At 37.0% G+C, this 26,319-nt stretch overlaps 1 protein-coding gene across 11 annotated transcripts in view; it reads left to right on the forward strand.

The window, feature by feature from the left end:
• Positions 1 to 26,319, forward strand: part of ZNF385B (zinc finger protein 385B) — a 390,846-nt gene that overhangs the window by 357,930 nt on the left and 6,597 nt on the right. For all 11 annotated transcript variants that reach the window (XM_060302191.1, XM_060302193.2, XM_060302189.1 and 8 more), the window contains one exon: positions 968 to 1,130. In XM_060302191.1, the coding sequence (XP_060158174.1) occupies positions 968 to 1,130 (163 nt within the window). The remainder of the gene's footprint in view (positions 1 to 967; positions 1,131 to 26,319) is intronic.

Raw genomic sequence — 26,319 nt, forward strand, 5'->3', positions numbered from 1 at the left:
CTACGCTAATATACCATATAATATATGTTTTAGTTTGTTTATATTTTCAGGGTCTATTAAAAATGAAATTGAAGCAAGTATACTTAGATTCTTTTGTTAATATGTTCATTATACTAGTTGCCAAAAAGATAAAATCCTTATTCTTTAGGCAGAGAGGAATTTTCCAAATGTCAGCTTATTGACTAAATGTTTTCTTGTTTTGCTGTAATTTGTTTTTGTCTTTTGAAAATTTTTAATATTCACTTGCCTTGATTGCTTTTCTTTCTTTTGATCTAGTAATGAAGTCACAGTTTCACCTATGCTTTTTGTATAAGTGAATGTAATACTAACTGCTTTGACTTCAGAATCACATCAGAGATCAGAAACAAGCATTGTCCCTACCTCCTTTGTGCCTAATATCGTGTATTCTTAGAATTGGAATCATCAAAATGACACATGAAGCGTGTGTAGATGACTCCAAAATGTAGTGCCATTTCCACTCACTAGCAGGTTGCTTTGTCACATCACTTGCTCTCAGAGCAGAGCCAAGAGGAACGTAGGTGCAGGGAAGACAGATTTGTAGCTGAAGGGAAACTAAACGGAGTGGCTGTGGAAGGACACGCCCGGGTAGGACACTCAAAGCGGCTTGCTGCCAGCCAAACGTTTGACAAGTAACCCCAATGGGCAGTGGTGGGAGGGCACTAATGACAAAGTTCACCTTCGCCCCAATTTTGTCCTGACCCTGTTGTCCACTCGTATAATGTCTGGTTTTGAAAGACACAGATCCTCTATGTTGTATAGAAGGTTTCAATATGCAAAAAACTCTTAGATACCGGTCTACTATTCATTAAATGCCGAAGACATAGTTGAGTGCTGAGCTGTAAATGTCTGTGGTGCCTATGATTGAATGTATATTTTTCCTGCATGATCATCCATTGTGCTGTTTGTAAGTAGCAAAAAAATGAGCCTGATTTGTTCTCCTTTGTAGAGCCAGGCCGAGGCCCACTACAAAGGAAGTAAACATGCCAAGAAGGTCAAAGCACTAGAGGCAACGAAAAATAAACCCAAAATGGTTTCTTCCAAGGACAGCGCAAAGGCTAATCCCAGCTGCTCCATCACTCCAATCACAGGCAACAACTCTGACAAATCAGGTCAATGACACTTTTTGTTCTTTACATTCTTTGTGTTCCTCCTGGTCCTCTGGCCTCACCCTATCCTCCTCCCCTCCGCTGTTGCATGTTACTCTCCATGATTTGTTTTTATAATATTAATACGTTCCCTTCACAGGAAGGGTTATGTGTTTGCATGGAATCTAAGCATTTGATAGGTTACCATTCCATGTTGTTAAATATATACATTTAAGTGTATATGTGTGTGTGTAAATATATATATAAGTATATATGCACGAAAATAAGTGGAGGCTTCTTGGTCACATTGTGTTTAGACAAAAATCAAGAAATGGATCTAAAATACTGAGTTTATTATTCATTTTACATTTGGTTTTTGCTATGGACTTTTTCAGTGAAGGAATCCTTAAATTTGTTTATTAACAGACATTTTCATATTTTCTTACCCCAGTAACAGGGAGTAGAAGGGCAAAAAGGTAAAGTTTTCTGAGAGAGCGGCATTATTAAGTGAATCTGGAAATGTGTTCAATAGTAAGAGATTTTGATTCTTCAAGATATTCATAGAGTTCTCCTCAGAGTTACAAATGAACTCAAAGATTTTAAAGGAACTTTTCACGGTTATGAACTGACTAACAGAAGAACTTTATAAATTGGAAATGGGCTACTAGTGGAAGTGCCTCTTAAGCAGAGTATTTCATAGTTCCAGTGAATCAGCAGGTTTTCTGAGTAGGTTCAAACTGAATGATTCAGGGAGAAGAGAAAAAATTTATTTTTCCAGCAGGTATGCCATGAAATTGGGTGTTTAATAGGCTTTCACACATTCACATCCGCCCCTCAGGACCCAAGATGGGTAAGTCACCTTGTTGCAGTGACTAACTGAGGAACAGTGCCTTGTAAGGGAAACTAAGAGAATAGATCCCTTTTTCTTATGTTTGATTCTCTCCTTAGGGACCTTTCTGTTGTTGGAAACACAAAGACACACACTTCTTGTCTTATTCTCTTCTGCTTTCCAAGTCATTGTAGACTTAAGAGACTTAAGAACGCTTTCCTGTGGTTGCCCAGGGCCTTCGGAGAAGCACAAATCCATTTGTAAGAGGAAGATTCAGAAAAGCCTGGTTAGACAAAGAGAGACTATGTAAGAAGTGACCACTATTGATGAGGTCCCACAGATGCTGGTTCCCAAGGCTCTGCAGCCTAGAGTGAGTGAGCTGACCCAAATTTGGTGATAAAGGCTTTTGTTCTTTGTGCGATAGAATCACTAAATCATGTTATCTGATGAACAGATAATAAATACTGAATTATTACATTGCACTTTTCCCCTTCTAAAGAACAAAGGCTTTTTACGTATATTAGCAAATTAATCTTTAACCCAGATCTATCAGATATTAGGGTCAAATGTTATCTCCGGTTTATAAAGTAGCAAACCAAGGCGAGGTCCACATTGCAGCCGTTATTTGCTCAAGGTTACCCAGTGTTTGGAAGAACAGGAGCCATCACCTCCTGACTTCCTGCCTAGTTTCATTTTCTGCAGGATATTGTTGCCTCTATGAAATAATACTCTGTCAGGTTTTATTACCTGAATTATGCTCTTTACCGACAGAAGTACTTATAAGCAAAATGATAAAACAGTGGAGGTTAGTGTCACTCCATTCTTTCAGCTTATTTTGTGTCTCGAGCTAATAGCACAGTGGGAAGGTACTGTAAGCATTCCTGCCTTGCTATTGCATGTGCTCAATGCTCCCATTAAGTTATATTATAATATATATGACTATTATTTGCAGATTGGGTTTGCTCTAGGCATAGTAGATGAAATTAAAATTAATGAGGGAAAAAACTGTTAAAAATGGAAATAGAAAAGGCTCAATGAGAGAAAAATCAATGAACGAACAGAAGATAATTAGAGGGAGAAGGAAAGGTGTAGAAGAAGAGGAAAGGAAGAGAAAAAAAGTCAACAATTAGCGAGTAGACCCAAGAAAAGAGCAGTATAGAGATAGAAAATCCAAATAAAGGGGCTGGATCAGAATCACAGCATACCTTAAATCTACAAGACGCCCAATGAGCATGTTAAAATAAAGTTCAATGACTCAAGACTTTTATTCTGACTCTCAAATGCTAGTGAATGCTCAAGTGAAAGAGACTTTACAAACAATTGTGTTTGGCTAGCGGGCAATAGAAACACACCAGGGTCAAGTACAGCAGTGGTATAAACAAAGAAAGAGAACTGAGATCTAGAAGAACCCTAGGAGATGAGAGTGGGGAGAGAGGAAAACAAATCTCAACCGCAGAGTCTCTTTCCCAGTAGCTATGTGATGGTCTTTAATCCAGCATCCTCTGCTTCCTCTGACACTTCCCTATCCACCCCACAAAGTACCTATGGTCTAACAGTATTGACCTCAGTCACCATGTCCCTGTCCATACTTGGACTAGAAGTAATGCAAACTACCTGTAGTGTGGTTACCTCATTTTTCCATGTTTCCTTACTCAAATCTGTATAAATTATTTGGCAATACATTGGTTAGGTCATTCAAATTACTTTTTTGTTTCTCCATATTTTAAATATTAATACTAATGAAATATTTAGTTCGTCCTATTATATCTATAAAAGCAATACCAAAGCTGTTGAAAGATGGCACTATTTAAGAACAAAGTGGGTCGTATTTGCTAAATAGATACATGTTTTTTTGTCACTTTCAACTGAACGTCAGCTTTTAAGCAAGAATTCACATGTGTTTTTTTCTTTCTTCTTTTTTTTTTCACACGTGTTTTGTAGAATTTTCAAGTTAGAAAATTAGAAGTTTTGCCCAGATGGGAAATTTGGTCTAAACAATGTAATACATAACCAGTTGTTAACCACCTATTCTAAATCCTTAAAAAGCTCCCACAGCTTTGTCAGAGTCATAAAATTTTTTGGTAACTTGTTTTGATTTCCTTTAAAACCCCATTTTAGAAGTTAGGAGACACGAAGACCAGTCCTTCATAAACAGTCTAGGTGGGATGTAGAGGGAAGCGGGAGGGAAGAGGAAGAACTGTGGTACTTAATTAACTGAAGTGTTTTATTTCAGACAACACTGCCTCTAAGGAGTCAGCCAAAAATTAGAGTAATATTCACAGTGAAAAGTCATGGTTGATTGACAGTTCTTAAGAGACTGAAATTCCCTAGCACTGGTCTTTTTCTTCTGAATGAAGTATTCTATCAAGTGGGCTTAAGCAATATCTATGTGATTCTGAGATAGTTGAGTGAAAAGTAAATGTTAGTAACTTGATGTCTCAGCTACCAGATTTCAAAATCCAGGCATTCACAACATCCATAGGATTGACTAATTCCATTTCCATTCTCATTCTTTAGCATCAGTAATTTAGCAAGAGTATTGTTCAATGAGGGCAAATCCTGAGGAACAGGAAATAGCCAGATGTTAAGGGAGGGGGCTTCTGGGAGTGCAGCATCCTGGGATGCACTGAACATCAGTCAAGGAAGAGTGTGATTTCAGAGTGTCTGACAAGGAGCGTGCGAGCCACAGATGACCTCGCTTTGCTCCTTGAGAGCACAGATTATTTATTCTAAGAAGTGACCTAGCAATCTTCCAAGAGCTATTGATAGAAAAGCCTTTTTACCTCCTATTTTAGCAACTGGAACAACCACTTTTTTATGATGCATTTGGAGACATAATTTAGATCATGTTGTAACTGGATCTGTGCAATACAAAGAAATTTGCTGTAATGGAGCTATCAGATATAAAAAGTTAAGGGTATAATGGAAAGCTTTCCTTTTTTTTCCTCTCAAGTCAGTAAACAAAATGAGTTTAAACTACAGTAACAGGAATTTCATTTATTATAAGAAGCTCTGACCACATGATTGAAAAAAAATTAAATATGTTTTATTTCAGGCAGGATAGCTGTCCTATTCACTTTTTAGAAGTTGGAGTAGAATTAAACGTAAAATCCAAAGAAATAGCTTTCTGGTCTCCTAGGATCTATCCCAGCTTTTAATGATGCATCAGTGGGAGTTCAAAACTTGGTAGAAAGGAGGAAAAAGGTGCTTTGGGAGAAATGGGATCAAGACACAGCAAGCATTAGGCAGCTTCAGGAAGATGGCTAGAACATATTGGTCAGACACTGTACCCAAATTTCTCCCTAGAGTTCAAGTGTCATAATGCCATATGACACAACACTTCCCTGTGATAATATGCCCCATACATCAAGTTGAATGCTCTTTGTGACAGCACTTAACCACTCATAAGAAGCTCAAAACAAAACAAACAAATAAAAAAAAACAGAGCCTTTGGAAGACCTTATTTCTTGAAAATAATAAAATATTTTGATAATCAACCTAACGGTAAAAAATATTGTGATAGTCGACCTAATCATCCATATGTCTAGTCTTTAGCCCAAGATTTTTTTTAATTAATTAGATATCAAGATGGGGAAAATACATTTGTAGCTCAAAGTATATAAAGCCATTTAGAGCTAAACAGCTTTTAATCAGTTGCTGTCTAAAAAGACGAAAGCAGATGGAATGATTCAAAATGCTATAGATATATTTATAAATGCAATTAAGAGCAAAGATGATGGAACCAGCATGTTCTGCTTAAAATATAACAATAGGAACACCTTGAATTTGTTCAGTTGATAAAATCCAGTCACATAAATGTTTTCGTATGACCCCCTCAACAACCCTGTGACTGGTAAGGCTGATATTAGTATCCCTCTTTCACATACGCACACAACAAACTCTATATCCATTTATTCATTTAACAAATATGTATTATCTATACTAAGTAGTATAGTACATCTGTAACATTTGCCATTTCAAGTGTGCAACAATGAACAGAAAGACACGTTCTTGCCTTCAAGAGGTTCCAAAAGAAAAATAATATATAATCGCCACCTTCAAGCTGCTCCCAAAAATGTGGTAACAGTGAAGAACCTGGGTCTTAGAAAGATTAAATGGCTTGTGTGAGGCTTTAAATGGCTTGCACACTCATATCCCAGTAGAGTCAGAGCAGGAACTCAGGGCTTCTTGTTCCATGAATATTCCACTGTTCCCCTTACTTCTAAGCTTCTCTGACTCAGAAGAGTAAATTCAAGTACAGTATCCCAATGGGAAAAGTCAGAAACCACTAACCCACTTTTTTAAAGAATTAATGAGTAGGACTATGTATTACTTTTAAATTGTTTTCTGACTGTTGATATTTTTCAGTAGGAGCTATAGCAGTGACAGGGTCATTGAGGCTTTGTTTTATTGATAATCCTTAGTTTCTGTGCAGTGTGTTGTCTGCATCATTTAACTGTAAGAGAACAAAGCTTTAGACAGATCGTTTCAAGGCCAAGTTTGAATGAAAACACTCATTTCAGGTAAATGACACATGTTCTTAAAGCTCCAGCTTGACAGCTGTAGACTTTATGTGACTAGAGCCAAACACACTCACTGAGCTGGAGGTCAGCAGTGAGCAAGGGCATCACCAGTATAGCAGAGCCTTGAACTGCCTCCTAAAGGGTCCAGTAGACTAGCCTGAATGCTGTCCGCATTTTCGGTAGCATTTTGAATCATCCCATCTCAAAGATTTTCACTGGGCACAGAGACATTGTTTTGTTTATCCCACACCCATGACTATACCATGGAGCCAGAGATGACAGTATCAGAAAAGACTTAAGAAGGAAGGAAAGAAGTGAGGATACCTCAAAACTCATTTTAGTTTTCAGCATAATGTGCTTTTGCATGGCGGCAGTTCCTCAGGTTGAACCCAGAGCAGTATCAACTAGTACATCAGTATGATTTGCCTGGAAAGGCTGCAGTTCAACTTTTTATGGTCATCTTGTTACGTTATGAAAGTACATTTTTCAATTTTGTCAAAGAGGCTTTCTGCCAAAGATACAAATGGAGACCCTCGCCTTGTCATGTTTATGGGTTTCCCTGTGTGTTTCACAGTTTTTATGTGTTGTTACAAATGGGGCCAAGTTTCCCAAATGACAACTTCTCATTTCCACCGACTGCTGCAGGACTCCTTTGATTAGCCAGCAAGGTCTTTGTAAATGCCTCTTTCCCCCATTTCTGTCTCTAGCAACAGGACCTTGTGCTGTTGAGTAGAAGAAAATGATAGTTTTCTGCTTTGGCAGCATCTGTCATTTATAGACCAGCGCCACCATAAATTTGGCATACATCTATCCAAATACAGGAGGCCAAGACTTCGTATCCCTCATAAAAATAATAGATTAACTATATTATGACAAACATCTTAGGTCTGAAATTCCGGGATACAATCATGTAGAACGTAAATCGAGCTCCATCTGTCTAAAGAGAACAGACCATTATACTAAGGCTCATATTTCCATGAAATATACATATATCATTAAGACTTTCAAAGTCAATTTAAAAAATGAAACTGCCTCCAGCTTTGTCCATGCACCTTGAATCTGACAGCACCATCCTGCCAGGCAAGGCTGAAGATTCTTAGGTAGTTAAGTGTTTGTCATCCTCTGGAAAGTAACTTCTGAAACTTCTGAGCACTTTATAGTGCTTTGAAGTAATACTGAGCATTCATTGTCAGGTTCTTCACTTCTGAAAGCTATTTCCTAGTGTTGCTCGAAGAAAGTGAACCATAAGTTGAGACTGATTTGTGATTGTCTCCTCAGTAAATCTATTAACTTATGATTTACAAGGGATATGTTATAAACCATTCTAAAAAGCAAAACCTTGGATATCTCCTTTAAAGGCTTATATCGCTGTTGAAAACTTTTCTCATCTTCAAACATATTTCACTGGTATTCATCTCTTTTGATTACATTTATTTTCAGCCTTTCTGCATCAGATAGATATTGGAATATAAAAGGACTTCGTATGTACACTGAATAATTTTATAAATGTACAACCATAACTGCCCTTGAGATTTTAACAAAGGTTATTGCTTACATTTTTATGATGTTCAACTTATTTGCTTCAGGAAGAATTCTCTTACATTGATGTAATTTTTATGAAATGAGTAGATGAAGAAATAGAACTACTCAGTAGATATTTGTAGGTTCTTTGTGCAGAGCATTGGCACTCGGCACTTTTGGGGATTCTGGGCCCAATTTTGATGATGCTTGTAGCCTAATGCCACACAAATTTAACTCTATAATATAAAGCTTAAAGTGTTTTTCATAGAAACATTTCTAAAGTATTTTCCTCTTCCCTGACGGCTTTCTCTGAGAATCAGGTTCACTGTCATGGACACCGGGCACATCATTATGCAGTAACGGTTTGGTGCTCTCATTTCTATAGACCAGCATAACCCAATAAAACATTCTGTGGTGAAGGAAATGGTCTATAATCTCGGTTGTCCAATGTGAGTGCCCTGAGCCACACGTAGCTATTCAGCACTTGAATTGTGGTTTATGCTCCTGAGGAACTGAATATTTAATTTTATTTAATTTAAGTAGCTCGCATGGCTACCATATTGGACAGCAGATCTATAGACAGTAGTACTCTTTGCTCTTTTGACTAGCTATGATTCTAGAGAAGGCATTAAATTCTCTGAGCCTATCTTTTCCTATTTGTAAAGTGGGAATGCCCTCCCTACAAAACAGCAGTGTTGCATGAATCAAATGAAATGATTGTGAAAGAGCTTTGCAAAGTGTTAAGCATAATTAAAGCAACTATTATTGATATTCTTACAGTTTGCCTGTTTGTTTTTTGTCCTCCTGTGGGGTTTTATTTCAGCCGTCCCTTCTTGCTGATTTCAGTGAGAGGTGACAACTGCCCCTTGTGGTAGTCAGCTATCATCATCTTTCATTATGCCGTACCTAATATAGTATATTCTAGAAAACCAGATCCAAGCTTATTAGACTTACATGCAAAAAATAACTTTAACAGCAGTACTACTAATAATTAACGTGTATCATTATGTGCTTGATACCACTGTGCTAAACATTTTATATAGACTATCTTATTTAATTATAACAATCCTTTGATGGATACTAGAAAGTGAGACCTAGAGAGGGGAAATAATGGCTCAGAGTCCTTCAGATGAAAAGTAGTTTCAAGTTCTCTCCCAGGCGGTCCCTCGAATTCACTACCATGATATGCTGCCTTTAGATGAAGGTTCATGGGCTTTACTGCACATGCTTTTTGAAAACTGTTTGAGATTCTTTTTCACTAGATGACACTTCCAGAAGTCTGACATCTCAGAAAGGTGTGTTATTTCTTTCCCCATCCTATTTTACAACTTTTATTTTTTTAAAAAATCAAGTTTTGAGTGGCTTTGGATAAAGATGTATTAACTAAGGTAGGAGTTTTGAGAGCACTTACCTACTTTGCATGTATAGCATAGTAGAAAGAGCATGAGCTTGATTCACTCCACCTCTCACTGACCATATAACCTTGACCAAGTAACGTTCGCTGACCTTCTATTTCCCCATCTATAAAATGGGAGAGCTGATATCTACCTCCCAGGGTTGTTGTCAGGAATGATGAACTAATAAATGTTCCTGGCTCACTGCCTATCACATAATAGACACTCAATAAGTAGTAGCCATAAAAAGCCACCATTTATTCAAAGAAATTTCCAGACTCTTTCCTTTTGAATCTACGATCATTTCATGCCATGCAACAGTTACATGCCATTTTATTTATGGCATTTTAAATGAGAACCCTTTTGGAAAACAACATCATAGAATAAATCGAGAACCATAAAAATGTTCATTCCATTAGACCAATTAATTCCTCTTCCTGTAGTTTACATCAAGGAAATAATCCTCAATACAAAGCAAGAAAAATAAAATGATATGAAAATAAAATGATATACATGAAAAATAAAATGATATACAACATTATTTGTGTTAGTGAAAACTGAAAACAAGATGATCAATACTAGGGAAATTATTTAACTAAAGTACTTATACCCAATAGGATACTGTGCAGCTTTAAAGTAAATAAAAGTAACAACATGAAAAAAGAGTGTAATACATTAAATCAAAAGGTTACAAAATATATTAAATCAAAAGTTACAAAATGGTTTGTTGGTACATGTATTTGTACATATTTATTGAGCCCTCTCTGGATAGGGGCTTGATAGCCCCCTCATGCTAGGCACTGGGTATATGATAGTGAACCAGGCAGAGTTGGGCTTTGCCCTCATGAGAGCATATTGTCTGGAAGGGTAATACTGAACAAATGATGACAAGGTTGATGAAAAGAAGGGCACGCTGACCTAGTCTGGGAATGAAGGGAAGGCTTAAGCAGGGGATTTAAGCTCTCTCTACCTAGAGGGAAAGAAGATGTTAGCCAGGCAAACAAAGGCTCTGGTTTAGGGATGGAGGGGAAGAGGATTCTCATCAGAAGGACCAGTACCCCATAACTTGAGATGTGAAAGACTGCCCTGTTTAAACACCTGAACCAATGAAAGGACACTTGGGGACAAGTAAAGGAATTTAGGATGTTGGTAAGGATGTGGTTGAAATGATGGCTAGGGACAGAAATGAAGGCAGAATGAAGTGATGGGTATAAACACAGAGATTCTTAACATCTTTTCGTGCCACGTATTCCTGTGGCTGACTAGTGAAGCCTATTCTCTGAATGGTGTTTTTACATCTGTAAAATGAAATTTATAGTTTTACAAAGAATTCCAACCAGTTCTCAATCTTTGTTATGATATGGTAATATAGCAATAATGCATTTAATAAGATCTAACAGGTCTAATATCTGCCATAACTTTGAAGTGTTGACAAACATAAACAGTATTTTAACCTTTCTATAACAACTGTAATATCTGACGAAAATATCTGACTTCTGTGGGTGACAAAGTTAAATGTACTACCAAGACTGCTGTAGTTTGTTGCCTTCATTTATAATTGAAGGAATATGATGCATTTCGATAAGAGATAAATGAAAATATTTATATTTTTTATCATCCAAGTTCATGGATCCTGTGAACTCATGGACCCCTTGGAAGTCCACAGACCCCAGGTTAAAAACTCCTGTTTAGTATGAGAGGATAATGGGTTTTTTTTTTTTCTCTGTTCTCCATAGACTATGTTACTTGCATAATAGCTTCTTCTAATGACTTGATGAGGTTTATATACCTTGGGGCACAGGACGGATGGGAAAGAAACTCGTAGCCATTTGTTTTGTATTATGGTTGGGAGGCTCACAGTCTGCAATACAATGTCATATCTCGTTCTTGTTCAGTTTTCTCATGGTCACAGTCATAAGTCCCCACGTTGCAGTATCCCTAAGGGACCTCGTATGATGAGACAACCCAGGCAAACCCCTTTGGAGGCCCAGGCCTCTTGAATTAATCTCACTTTTTAAAGGAGACTTTCTGTGGTCAACAGACTTTCTCCTGCAACCTATAGGTCTTAAATATAAAGCTGGCTTTGACAACTTTGCAGTAAAGCAGCATGTTGAATTTACGTACAAATGCTAGATTCAAAATGTAAAAGTATGATTGCCTTTTAGCAATATATTTTTAAAGGGTTAGTAGTTTTCTTACACCTGAGCAGTCCAGCGGCTGAATGTCTGCATAGTGTTATTAGGGCAGGCAGTACCCAGTTAGGTCCATAAAGAGTAAAAGCCCATCTCCCTATCTCCCTGGAAGCAGCCTGAGACAATAAACTTGTTGGCTGACAGTAATTTTTAAATATTTTCTCCATTAGATAAAGATATATTTTTTTAGATGAGAGACTCAGTTTCCTCAATACCTCTCAGGCTGACCTTTCCATTGACAGTGTGAGCGTCACCCTGCCTGGAGCATCAAAGCTAAACCCTTAAGTCTGCATCTAGAGAGGAAGAAGGTGGGAGGAGCAGAATTCACATGTTTCCCTTGTACCTTGTGAATGTTTCCTCTGTGAAGGGCCATTAGTTTAGAAGAAAAAGAACCTGCTCCTCATTCCACCTAGAAAATTAGTTTTTAATCTTATTCCTGGCTTTTGAATCGCTACTGGACCTACTCCCTGAGGGATTTGATTTGAGTGACATGAGTTACTTACTCTATTTTCCATAATAAAGCTGCCTCAGAAATAACGGTTTCTCATCTCTTGGTGACAAATCAGAAAAGGGGCAATTTTTCAACCTGAAGAAGTTGAAATATGATTTCTCTATTGTACAAGTCAAATGGCTGGAAAACTATACAAAATAGGAGAAAGCTGTTCGTTAGATTCAAGCTCTAGCAAACAAGCCCTCTTTTGTGCTTGCTTAGAAGTGACAAGTTCACTAATGTCAATGCCAGCTCACTGATACAGAGTGTAGGCTGCCAGTTTCCAACATGGAGATATTTGGAGATGCCACTGTTTTATCTGAGTGTGAGACTGGCAGCTTCTGCTCTCCAACAAAGTGGCACAAGGGACAGTGGGGCAGTTGTCATGTGATACTCAGACAGGGAGGGCAATGACTGTCATTTCACTGGGCTACAAAAATTACTGCAGGGTGTAGCCCAATGGCGAGAATCTGATTGACTTAGGCTTTCATATGGAAAGGGCAGGGATACCCTAGGTCAGGATTGAGACTGGCAGAAAATTATAGAACAGGACCTGTTTTGAACTTACGAAATTAGTCACCTGACTTTCATGGGTCCTAAGTTACTTAAAATAAATAAGCTTTTTTGTTTTTTTCACGTAAGGGCATACAGATTCTGATTCAGTAGAGTCACTTTCATTTAGAGATAATTTCCCCTGCTTCCAGGAGTAGTCTGAAGGCCAAGATATGAAAATTAGACATCAAAATAGTTAATTAGGAATTAGCAAGCTTCATGGTGATAAACCATGCTTGCAGAGACAGGGTTTCTGGAATCTGGCTAGAGGCATGGTAACATGGCATTGGATGGGAAGGGCCCACCAGCATCAAACTGGCCCAATGTATAATATTTTAGTGCTCTGAGAATTTCAAAAAGTAGCTTTAATTTCCATGTTGCTCCTTGACTTCTTGATGTTTCTGGGATTGTCATGCAAGTCCTTTGCTTTGTTTTCCACACCTGCAAAATGGCATAAGCCATATAGAGAATTTTTTCCATTTCCAAAGTGGTCCAGCAATTCACCCTCAAGTGGGGCATTGAGATCAAACATTTTCCAACAAGAAGTCCTGTGACTATCAAAGCAAGTGAGCTAAATAGCAGGTGTTGTGAGATAAGTCAGACAATATTATACTATGTGGGTAACTCTTGGGAACACTTGGAATTACATCAAGTCTAAATGAGGCATCTAGTTGGAGGAAGCCTAAATGGGTGACTAAAGGACTTCCAGTATACTGGGTCAGTCTCAGGCCACCTGCTAAAGGTTATGTGCCTTGGGGATTTGGGTTGGTCATGAGTGGTATCATCACTAAGGTCCAAAGCCTGCATAATGACACCTTCAGTGATGGACATCTGTTATCTAAAGGGTGGGGAAAATTAAATAATACCACAAGACATAGTACTTGGAATTTCTTGAAGAACATTATTGCATAACTATATCGATTGTGTAATTGTTGATAACTCAGATGAATATAGTACATGTAATTTGTTACTGACTGCTTACAACATTGGTCAGGTGGGTTGTTGGGCTACAAACCTCTGATGAGTTTCCAAACATAAAACCCATGAGAAACATTGCCAGAGACCAGGACATCAGTTAAGTTGCAAAGAGGACTGGCTATACTTTTGTGATATTTGTGTTTTCACATATACTTTAGATTTTCTGGGAAAGGTACATGCTTAATATTTATATGTAAGTTTGTATAGGATTCTTAGTAAAGGAGATAATGAAATCCATAGATTTGTTCATTTTATCAAACCTCAAAATAGTGGACCTGGCAAAAAGGAATGTGTTTGTTGTTATGCCTCTGTCCTAGTATACTTCAAGGAGATGTCATTCTTAAGAGAATTGTTTCAACCTCAAAAGACATTAAATATTGATTGCTTGCATATATATATATATATATATATAATCTTTGGAAACAATAATACAAGTATTTTACATAATCAACAGATGAAATGTATTTATCTATCTCTTCTACCTATATTCATTTTACTAGTTATGATTCAGCTATTAACAGTGAATTTTTCTAGTATTTTTACTTGTGAGGCTAGAAAGCACGGCAATGAATTGAACATTCCTTATTTCAACAAATTTATTGCCCACCTATGGTTTTCTGTATACTGGGCCCCAAATTGAATTAAGATATTTTTCTAGGATGCAAGAATATCTCTATCCTGGTAATAAATTACCAGTATAAAATGTGTGAAAGTGTGAAAAAATTATAGTTAATGTAAGATCAAAATATAATTATATGAAAAGGATTATTGAGAACATAGAGCAGGGAAGGAGGGGGAAAGAGTTGGAGAGTAGACTAGAAGTAACAAGACCTATAAAGAAGTTTTATGATAATCCAGGGAGAATAAATGAGGGCCCGAAGTGAGGCAGTGGGCACATGGTAGATGCTGAATAAATGTCTGCTGGATGAAGATGTGAATAAGACTGGTAGAAGAGGTATTTAGAAGATAGTATCAATTTAGAAGATAGTATCAATAAACTTTGGTCATTCATTAATGACCAAAGGAGGGAAGAATAAAAGAGGGAAGAATTCAAGAGTCTTTGCTGACAATTCTAATACACAACTGTAATGTCATCAATTGATATGGGGACTGCTTGGACGGGTGCTGCTGGAGCAGCTCATCCATTCAGTATCAGGCATGTTGAGTTTGAAATACCCAGGAAATATCTAGAAACAGATGTCCCACAGACTGTTAGGGAAAAGGGGGTCTTGAGTCTGTGAGTAAGGTAGAGATTTCACCTGTCGATTTCGGAATCTATGTCAAGGTAGTAGAGGAAGTCATTGGAGTGAATTAGATCACATAATGCTCAAGAAGAGGACAAGAAGTGACCTTGAGGAATGCCAACACTTAGGGGCAGACAGAAGAATAGGAGCTGTTGAACAGATCCTGGAATGAGCTGTTCTTGAGGCTGAAGGAGAACCAGGGAAGGGCAGAGTTGTGGACATCAAGTGGGGAGAGCATTTCAGGAAGGAACTTGTGCCCAGTGCAAGAGAAGACTGAAGGGAGACCCCTGGCTTTTGCCGGAGGGTAAGGATGGACAGGAAGAGAGGAAGTGGAAAGGGCCACCTCACAGGACCACTTCAAATTCAGTGCCAATGAGAAGGCAAATGGAAAGTTCCAGGAGTGAACCAAGTTAGGGAATGACTTTGGAACATGGAAGTTTTAGCATTTTGTAAACAGAAAGGACCCTGTAGAAACAAAGTAGTTAGAGCTATAGGAAAGATAGACAAGATTTAAAAGATAGAGAGTCCAGGTGGAAGTAGATACCTTTTCCTCAGAGATGCAAACAAAATAGGTACAGAGGGAAGACACTGTAACATCAGTGGTAAACTCATCGAGCTTCCCCATTTCTCTCAGAAATAGGAGACCAGACATTTGCTCATGAGAGATTTGCAGTATTAATAGTGGACTTAAGAAAAAGGGTAAAACTTCCATGGGGAAGCTGCCTTTGTATATTTCCCTTGTACTATCACTGTTTTCCCACTTGTCTGATTTATTGACCTGTTCTCCAGGTATATAACTTTTTCACTGTATATGTTTCTAATTAAGCAAATCTAATCTGTAAGTTTACAGAATTTAAAAATAAGTGTGTGTGGTTATTGCATTACCAAAAGAGCTCTGCTTTCAAAAACATCTTTTAAATGGTGCATTCAAATTATTACTAAATTTTCCAAGATCTTTTTGCACATCACCTTCCAAGAAAACATCTAATAAATAAAGGGAGGCAAAATAATCTGAACATTATCTGCAATATAGTTCTTTTCTTCCTACTCACTTAACAGGTGCAGTCCTGTTAGACTACAAATGAATCCTCCTTTCTTTGTGCATCCACTGATATAGCGATGATGCTCTAGCGTCTGTACATCTCTAATTACATTTTGCTTTGAAAAGAACTCCAAGGTACGAAACTGGCTTATTCATCTTGCAGCTCACGTGCTGCTGCTTTATTTTCCCCCTGCAAATTCATTGCCTATCTTAGTAGAATTCTACCTTAAACGTTAAAATATCTGTCATCAGTTAGTGGTTTCTATCACTTGTACTGTGTCAAAGTGTAGATAAGGAGGAGACAAGTGAGGCAAAGGCTTAAGAAGTCTTCTGCAGCACACGAGTTGACATACACACAGGTTTGCAGTATTTCTTTGTCTGGTGCAGAGCCCCATGGGCTTTTCAGCTTCATTCCTTGCAAGACCACACTAAGAAAGTAGGTCCTCTGGGGACTTCCCTGGTGTTCCAGTGGTTAAGAATCTGCCTTCCAATGCAGGGGACGTGGGTTCGATCCCTGGTCAGGGAACTAAGATCCCACGTGCTGCTGGGCAACTAAGCCTGTGCGCTCTAGAGCCCACGTGCCACAACTACAGAGCCCACATGCCACAACTAGAGGGAAGCCCACACACCTCAACGGAAAGATCCCGGGTGCAGCAACCGAAGACTCTAAAAAAATAATAATAATGGTAGATTTTTTAAAAAAAGGTAGGTAGGTCCTCTGACTGACACCCATTAATTTCTCATTACTGAGAAAGTAGGAAGATAAAGCAGAAGAGAATGATTTCAGAATTCCATATCAAAGTAAACTAACTTGCTTTAATGAGCGTTGAGCAGTAATCTGGGCATTGCTTTGTTTTTTGAAATAATAGTGAGATGCTAGATAAGGTGCTTGCAAAAAAAGGAAAGAATATGACCAGCAGTCCTTTCACAGCATGTCTCTGTTGCCTAATCCTTTTAGTACAATACTAAGTATAAAAACGAAAATTATTGTAAAAACTGACAAGCAGTATCCTTCAGTGACCTCAGAAAGCACAAAATATGATTCTCTTGAAATTGTAGCCTTGGTTTCCTGAGCACTTTTCTCACGTTTTGGAACTCCTTTGATATTCTGGAACGCTTATCTTGGAAAGACGTTGGTAGGTGTCAGTGAACAAGGCTCATAGTTTTTCGAAAACTCTCTGACAAATGGTAGATGACTACACAATAAACGGAAAACCTGCTGCATTTTCACTGAAAGCAAAATACACATATTAAAACTCTATTCAAAATTTATGTCTTTTAAAACCATAATGATAAAAATAATATACAAATGAATGAATAATATTGCTCCTAAAAAATTAAAAATTATAATCATTGCTTTAGGGCCTGGTGTGTGAGCTCAGATTGTCCAGTTGTGGTGATTTACTTGTAAAGACTGGTACACATTTTTTTTTCAGTCAAAAGACATGGATTTAGATATCCACAGCCCCTGAGTATGGAACAGAACCCATGACCTTGATCTCATTAGCATTAACTGTGAGTCACTTGAGCTTAGGCCCCCAAACTATTACCTTTCGTTGTGTCATCCACCTGAAGCCCTTGCCTCACCTTTACCATCTTCTTGGTTCTTAGAGCCCGAGGAGAAAATGGTAGTATTCTGCACATTTTCAGATGAAGGCACCAATCACTTAAGTCACTTGCTTGAGGTTTATTAGTCAGGAATGGAATTACGCATAGCCAAGTTTTCCTGGCTGAGAGACCAGGAAGTTTGGTTACCATCCTAAATACCATTATCTCTAATCTCAGTGAATGATACCACCACCATTCACCAAGTGTCCATGGCAAAACTTTGGTAGTAATCCTTGATTCCTCTCTTTCTCTGACACCCCACATCTAATCAGTCAGTAAGTCTGGTTGTTTCTACCCACAGATATATCCTGAGTGTACTGCTCAGTTTTCTACTACCACCCTGGTCCAAGCCACCATCGGCTCCCTGTGGACAGCTACATTAGGCTCCAAACTCATCTCCATGTGCTTATTCTTGCACAAGCTGTTCTCCACATAGCAGTCAAAATGATCTTATGAAAACATGACTCAGATCACCTCTCTCTTCTGCTCAGAAATCACAGATCATATCCAAATTTCTCTCATGCTTCACCAGACCTTATGTGATCTCGGCCCTGGTCAGCTCCTTCACCGCACAGCCTGCATTCACCCTCTTCCCACTCACCTTGATCTTGCTTGTTTCATTTCAAGGTTTTTGTACTTGCTATGCTTTCTTCCTGGAATGCTCTTCTTCCCAGAATTCCTGTTATTTCATTCAAGTGTCTGTCAAATATTACCTCTTCAGACAGGCTTGAACTGACTCTATTACCATGCCATGCTTTATTTTTCTTCTTAGCACACTTAATACTATGAGACTCTCTCTCTCTCTCTCTCTCTCTCTCTCTCTATATATATATATATATATATACACACACATATATACACACACACATATATATGTATGTATTACACACATATATCATATATATGTATATATGATATATACATATATGTATATATTATACACATATATAATTTTATATGATTATATATAATATGTAAAATATAAACATGTTTTATACATGCTTATATATTTTTAACATATATTTTATAAATGTATATATAACAAAAGCATATGTGTATATGTGTAAATATACATATATACTTTTCTGCCTTTCCCACTAGATAATTAATTTCATTGAGTCAAAGATTTGGTATATATTATACACATATATTTTCACCTCTAACTTCAGAGCCTAGAATAGTGTATACCACATCACAGGTATGCAATAATTATTAAATTTGTTGCAGAGATAGATGGCTATTTCCTTATGATATATTCTTAGATGGGACTTACTTGGTGAAATGGTATGAACTTCACATATGTCTCAGAATGGTTATGCTGCTTTACACTCCCGTCAAGCAGGTGCTATATCTTATCTTCCCCTCGCTTATAATTTTTAAATCTTTGCCATTTCTCAGTGGCAGAAGATGATACCTATTAGTAGTTGTAATTTGTACAGCTTGATAAGTCAAGACATGTGTTATCAAAAGCAAAAATGCAAGGAAATTTTTACTTCACATAGAGAATCAGAGACCTTCTTTGTTGGGACATTAGCCAACAAGTGAGAACTCAAAGAAGAAAAAACACCTAAGCCAATTTTTGCTTGAAATGCCTTCTTTAAAAGCTATTGTCTTTTGCTTTCCTAGGTTACATGCAAAGTTGCAACCTTAAAGAAACTGTATTAAAACATTTATTTGTCGGGTTCTCAGCAAGTTTTGCCTATAATGTGCTATGCTTTGTATGGCATCATTTAACAAAGATATACAAAGGTAATACCATCCACTCAGCTTTATTCCACAGTGTCAGGCCTTCAAGAAAGTATCACTGAGATTGAGCATTCTTAGTCTCTACTCCCTCAAAACAGAAGAGCAATAAGAAGCACTGGCTCAGGATTCAGAAGACTGTATTTGAATCCATGCTCTACCATTTAGTAATTCAATGACCTGTGGGAAGTAACTTAATCTGTCCAAGCCTTGGTTGTTTTTCTTTTTGAACAATTGTAGTTACAATACATTTTGAGAGAGAAAAGCATACCACTATCTGGGAGATGATTTGTAATACATGTATCTGACAAAGGACTCTTGTTTGGACTATATAAAGAATTCCTATAAATCAATAAGAAAAAAGCTGAGAATCTGCTTTTTAAAAAATGGGCGAAAAATTTGACCAAGTACTTCACAAAAGACGATATACAATTAACCTATAAAAATATGCAAAGGTGTTCCATATCATTAGTCATTAGGGAAATACAAAATAAAACCAAAATAAGGTACCACCACAACTCCACCAGAACTGCTAAAATCAAAAGGACTGAAAACACTGATACTACTTGTTAGAGCAAATGTGGAACAATTGGTATTCTCACACATTGCTGGTAGAAATATAAATCAGTACTACCATTTTGGAAAACTCTTCAGAATCTACTAAAGATATATATATCTATATAGACATAGATATAGATAACATAAATGAGTATCTATGTCTACCAAAAACATGTATAAGAATATTTATAGTAGCATTACTCAAAATAGCCAAAAACTGAAACCTTTCAAATGCTCATCAATAGTAAAGTAGATAAATAAATTGTGGCATAGTCATACAATGTATACTATCCAGCCATTAGGAAAAAATACAAACTTCTATGTGCAACAATATGGATGAATCTCATAGACATAATGTTGTGTGAAAGAAGCCAGGCATAAAATAATATATACTGGGTGATTCCATTTATATGAAGTTCAAAAATAGGCAAAACTGATCTAAACTGATAGCAATAAGAATGGTGGTTATCTTTGAGAAGAGGGGAAGTATCAACTGATTGGGGGTTCAATGGAGTCTTCTCGGGTGGTAGAAACATTCTATATCTTTAAATCTTATATATCAGTATCTTATATCTTCTTTATATCTATGTTTACACAAATGTATACATATGTATAAATTCATTAAAATGTATGTACCTTACAGTATATAAGTTATACCTCAATAAAAAAGAAACAGGGCTTCCCTGGTGGCGCAGTGGTTGAGAGTCCGCCTGCCGATGCAGGGGACACGGGTTCGTGCCCCGATCTGGGAAGATCCCACATGCCGCGGAGCGGCTGGGCCCGTGAGCCATGGCCGCTGGGCCTGCGTGTCTGGAGCCTGTGCTCCACAACGGGCGAGGCCGCAACAGTGAGAGCCCCGCGTACCGCAAAAATAAATAAATAAATAAATAAAAAGGTACAGATAGTAAAATGTCTACCTCATTACAGTGTATGAAAAATAAGTGAGATAATGAATATAAGTTCTTACCATACTGCTTGGTCTATAGTGAGTATTCAATTAGTGTTAGCTATTAATTTGTGATTATTATTGCTGCTTTTACTATCACTCGAAGATATAACTGCCTGGAGCAGCTATTTGGCCTTTTTTTTGTTGTTCTACATAAAAGCAAACTTCTTTTTTTTTTTTTTTTTTTTTTTTTTTTGCGGTTTGCGCGCCTCTCACTGTTGTGGCCTCTCCCGTTGCGGAGCACATGCTCCGGACGCGTAGGCCCAGCGGCCATGGCTCACGGGCCCAGCCGCTCCGCGGCATGTGGGATCCTCCCAGACCGGAGCACGAACCCGTGTCCCCTGTTTCGGCAGGCGGACTCTCAACCACTGCACCACCAGGGAAGCCCGAAAGCAAACTTCTTGAAATAAGGATCGAGCCCCTGAATTCAGCTTCTAAGAACCATGCTCCAACCAACTTAACAGTATTAGTTGTGTATACAGACGTAGAAAACAAACTAATGGTTCCCAAAGGGGAAAAGGGGGGATAAACTAGGAGTTTGAGATTAACATATACACACTACTATATGTAAAATAGATAACCAATGAGGACCTACTGTCCAGCACAAGGAACTATACTCAATATTTTGTAATAACCTATAAGGGAAAAGAATCTGAAAAGGAATAGATATATATGTATGTATAACTGAATCACTTTGCTGGACACCTGAAACTAACACAGCATTGTAAATCAACTATACTTGAATAGAATACACACACACACACACGTATATATACTAGTTGTGTATAAAAGGAAGCTTGTTATTATGGTAAAGTTTACTTATCTAGTGTAAAAATTTTAACTTCCAAAAATGCATTTAGTTCAAGGGTTTTGTTCCCTTTTAGAATTAAGAATTTTTTAAAAAATTACTTTGAAACACAAATCATCATGAATCTTATGAAAAGGTATTCAAATCTGTTTAGTATAAAAATAAATGTAAATCAAACTGGCAGTGAGATATTGTATTACATCTGTCAGATTGGCAAAAACAATGGACGTTTAGGCTGGTAAAGGTACAGGGAAGCCAGCAATCTCTTACAAAGCTCTAAGAGTATTAACTTGTATAACCATCTGGAGGGCAATTTGGCAGTGTGCATCACAAGCTCAAAAATGTACATGCTTTCTGATCCAGCAATTTCTCCTCAAAGTTTAGGTCCTGAGGAAACTATCAGACAAGTATACAGAGATGTCTGTACACAATGTTGTTTATATAAATGGTTTATTGAATATATGTGAATTCAGCAGAGTACAAACATGATTGCCTATATACTCTGTTGAATCTTCCCTTCTCATTCCTCAAAGACACTGTCAGATATCAGAAAGTCCAGTCTTATTTGAAACTTTAGGCTCTTATCTAGTTGCACACTCCCTTCCTCCTGGCTCAGGTTGGACCACGGGAAGAGGCATAACCTGCCCTTTCTTTCTTCCCCATCATATCATTTCTGATTCTTGCCCTTTCCAATTTTTAGGGATAGGAGAAGTAATTGGGAGGGGGGAGGGCAAATGTTGTTGTACGTAAGAACAATCATTGATGGCTTCTGCATGATAGGTGTCCAGATGCTTCTCAAGGACCATGTGTAAGGTCTTCATGTGGTTCTTCCAATCCTTCCTCAGTCCCCACCACTCCTCAGGCTCTTGCTGCCAGGGTCCTGGTCATCAGCCTTCTTGTGTCTGTACCAATAACATGGTTCAAGCCTGGCCACCTTTCAAGATGTCTTGTTGACCCAAAGAAAACCCATTCGGCCATGCCAAACTGAGGTTGCAGGTTCTTTGAGTTCTAACCATTCCTAGCCCCATCTCTCTCCAACCTTCCTTTCCTCTACCTCACCTAGTATGAGGGGCAGATCACCAAGGCCTGAAGTTGTCTGACGGGGGAATGAAATGGAGGCAATAGAAGTCCCACTCAGTATCTTTTTAACATTAGTAAAAGTGCAAACCAGAAATAACCCAAACATCAAAAGATTTGTTGAATAAATTATAGTACATCCATATAAGTAAATATCATTTGGTTTTATAAATCATGATCCAATTCTATCTACATTTATTGACATGGAAAGATATTCTTGATTTATTGCTAAGCAACAAATATTAGTTACAGAATATTATGTTTCTGTCTATTCATATATACTGTTGTTTAAAAAATAGTGTGGAGTAATAGATATCAAAACATAATCATTCCAGGTCAAGGATTGGCAAACTACTACCTGCAGGCTAAATCTAGCCTGCTGCCTATTTTTTGTAAAAAGAGTTTATTGAATCACATGTGCAAGTGGCTGCTTTCCTGCTGTAATACCAAAGTTCAGTACAAAGTTGAAACAGAGACAGTATGGCATACAAAGCCCACTATATTTACCATCTGGTGCTTTGCAGAAAAAGTTTGTTGACTTTTATTTTAGATGATAGAATCATGGGTGATTTTAATTTTTTTAAATGTTTGTCTGACTTTATTTTCTATATCAAGCATAAATTTATTGTATAAAATATGTATCTGTTAGTAAACTGTTGAAACCTGATTAGAAAAGACTTCTTATATTGATAACATTAAGTGAAGAGTAAACTTCATAAGTGAAATCAAAATTTGATTATAGCTTCCAAAGTTCTACTTCAAAATAAGATCTCTGATGTGGTTAGAATATTATTTTAATTGTTTTTAAAGTTAAGACCTATCAATGGACATGACTCTTCTATTTACCAACAGGATTAGTTTCTGAAAACTGCTTTCAGACTCCTGGCATGTTCTTTTCATCTTCTGTGATAGAGTATTAGTGCTCTGAGGCTGTATTTGAGTGAAATAGAGCTAATAAGCTGGGTTTATTTGAGTAAAATTTTTGGAGTAAAAAATAATATTCAATAAATATTGAAAATGGACTTCCTTCACCTGGTTTATCAACTAGATATGAAAACAGTTCCAAAAAGAGAGCTTTTCAAAATGTTTAGCGCTTTGGAAAATAAGTGAGTCAGAGTGGGACCTCCCAAGAAGGCTACTTTGAAGAACTAAATTCACTTGGATGAATAAATTATGGATATTTGTTACAAAGGGCAATTCTGATGTAGCTTAGCAAATTTTGCTTCAAAATCCTGTCGGATGAAACCTTAGAAAAGGTGTTTGAGTAATCAGGAAATAATTAAGACTCTCAGAAGACCTGCTGATTTTCATTAGGTGAGGGAATACTTGAAAATGGAATTCATATTAACCAGAAGTTCCAGGTGACATGCATCTTTATTAAAAGAAACAGAAGTAAACAGTACATTAATTAAATTTTCAAATACACACAATAAGAAGGCTTTAAAAATGCCAGTAAGGGAAGAGAAATAATATAATGGACTTTGATAAAAATATCAAACAATTAAAATGAGAAATAATAAAATTAGGCTTTGATGCTTGTAAGTTTACAGATCCAGAAAGAATGCCACAATTTAAATAAATTATTGCATCAGAGACTTTCCTGATTTTAGGATCAGTCTTATTGACTATCTAGTATCAATCCAGTAGCAGAATTACCTGCATATGATGGAGCCATTTACACATTTCCAAAGTCAAAATGCGTTCCCAATATTCTCAAAGATTAAGACTCTGACCTATCCAGGGCATAAAAACCAAAACATAATTTATCTAAATGTTAAATCATGTAAATCTTAATCACTCCACACCTCTTAATATTTTTTAAAAGGAAACCGGCTACCCTTAGTATCTACTTTAACAGTTTTAAAATATTCTCTGCCTTCTGACTCAGTCCATCTTTATAATAGTATCTCCCATTAAACCTGTTGCCATCTTCTATCCTCACCTACCAGGTATTCACCAGCAAACCCCAAGCTTTCTAACACCTAAGCCTTTCCTCACGTGTCCACTTCTAGCTATTCACTTCCTACTCCTTTTCACCCTATTCTATACTTATCTAAATCTGATCTTCAAAACCCATCTTCATAACCTAAACAGAATGCTACGTCCTTTATGAAAAATGTCTTTCTTCCTAACCAAAAGTAATTACTTCCAATTCTATGCCCTCGTGCCTCTTGCCAGTTTCTGTAATAAATCAGAGATCTCTGAATGACTATCCATTTCCTCTGCTAAACTATTACTTTCTTAAAGTCTACACATACTTTATTTATTATCCTCTTCGGTGTCTAGCACATTGTCATCAATTAGCATATTATTAATATGCATTTGTTAATGAGTGAATGACCTCTTTTGAAAAGGAGATGTAAAAAGGAAATCTGTGTATTTTTTCTTAAAGAAATAGGGATATAGAGAAAAAGATACAATTCTGTCCATCTCAATGTAACCTGAATCAGATGATTGTTGAATAGTGTAGGTATTTTCATTTAAGGCAAATATGCTTTAAAACTAAACTATAATAGTAAAACAAAGCAACAACTTTTTCACATCTCCAGGTGACTAATGTATGCCTTTTATAATGTTAATGCCATATGAAGTCCTCTCTTTGTGCAGGGAGATTAATACATTACATGGTGAATATTTAGAGAAAATATCATGCTCACTTATGCTACTTACTAATCTGTGGGACATTATTTAATATTGATGAGCCTCAGTTTCCACATTTTTAAGGTAAGAATAATCGTTGTCAGCCTTATCTTTTTCACAAGTTTTTTGAAACTTTTTCACAAGTCATAAGTTGTAAGAGATAAAAAGATAATGTAAGTGATAGCACTTTGTAAATTATAAAATTCTATATAAGAGTATAAGACAGATCAACATAAGGATATTAAAATAGTGATATGAGTAAAAGACTGAGTGAGTAAATATCTAAAACATGTCAGATTCTTCAGATCGAATTTATATAAAATATGAAATGCTTGAAGCCAGGAAGGATTTTGCTATGCAATAACTTAAGATTCCATCACAAAAAACTGAGCAATTCCATAGGGGCAAATCTTAAGATTACTGAATTATTTTGCTGCTTTGTGATTTCTATAAAATTGCAGATTCAGTCTGAGGGATCCTTATAGATAAGAGAGTACCAGGCCTGAAATAATCTTCAATCTAATTTACTTACTACTACCATTTAGGAAGAATGATTTTACTTCTTTCTGTCATACTATTGAGGTCAGTTTAGTAAAAGTCTGAGATCTTTTCCATCATACTTTGTGGCATCCTGAAGTTTTAAAAAACTTGCTGAAAAGGAATATAGATTGTGAAAACCAAGGATTAAAAGGGATCTGAATATTCCTTTATTCCAAACACCACCCAGACCTGGAATTCATCTATAGTATCCCTGCTATGTTCAGTCTTGACATGGATGGATCCAGCTTGGAAAAAGGGATGGAAATCAACTGCTGATCCCTGAAATTAAGTAAAAATATGATCTCCCCTCACTTTTGATGTGTGTGAAAGCGTTGGTTTGCCCCACATAGAGAAGAGACACACAGAACCTCACTGCTGTTTCCCTCGTCATTCCTTCCCTCTTGGTCATCCAGGTCCATGGTACATGGTTCCAAATTAGCTAGGGCAATTAACAAACAAATTTTCAGTTTTAATTCCCTTTCTCTCTTTTTTTTTCTTCTTTTAATTAATTAATTTATTATTTTTGGC

Source organism: Globicephala melas, chromosome 7 (genome assembly GCF_963455315.2).
Source record: "Globicephala melas chromosome 7, mGloMel1.2, whole genome shotgun sequence".
NCBI classification, from domain to species: Eukaryota; Metazoa; Chordata; class Mammalia; order Artiodactyla; family Delphinidae; genus Globicephala; species Globicephala melas.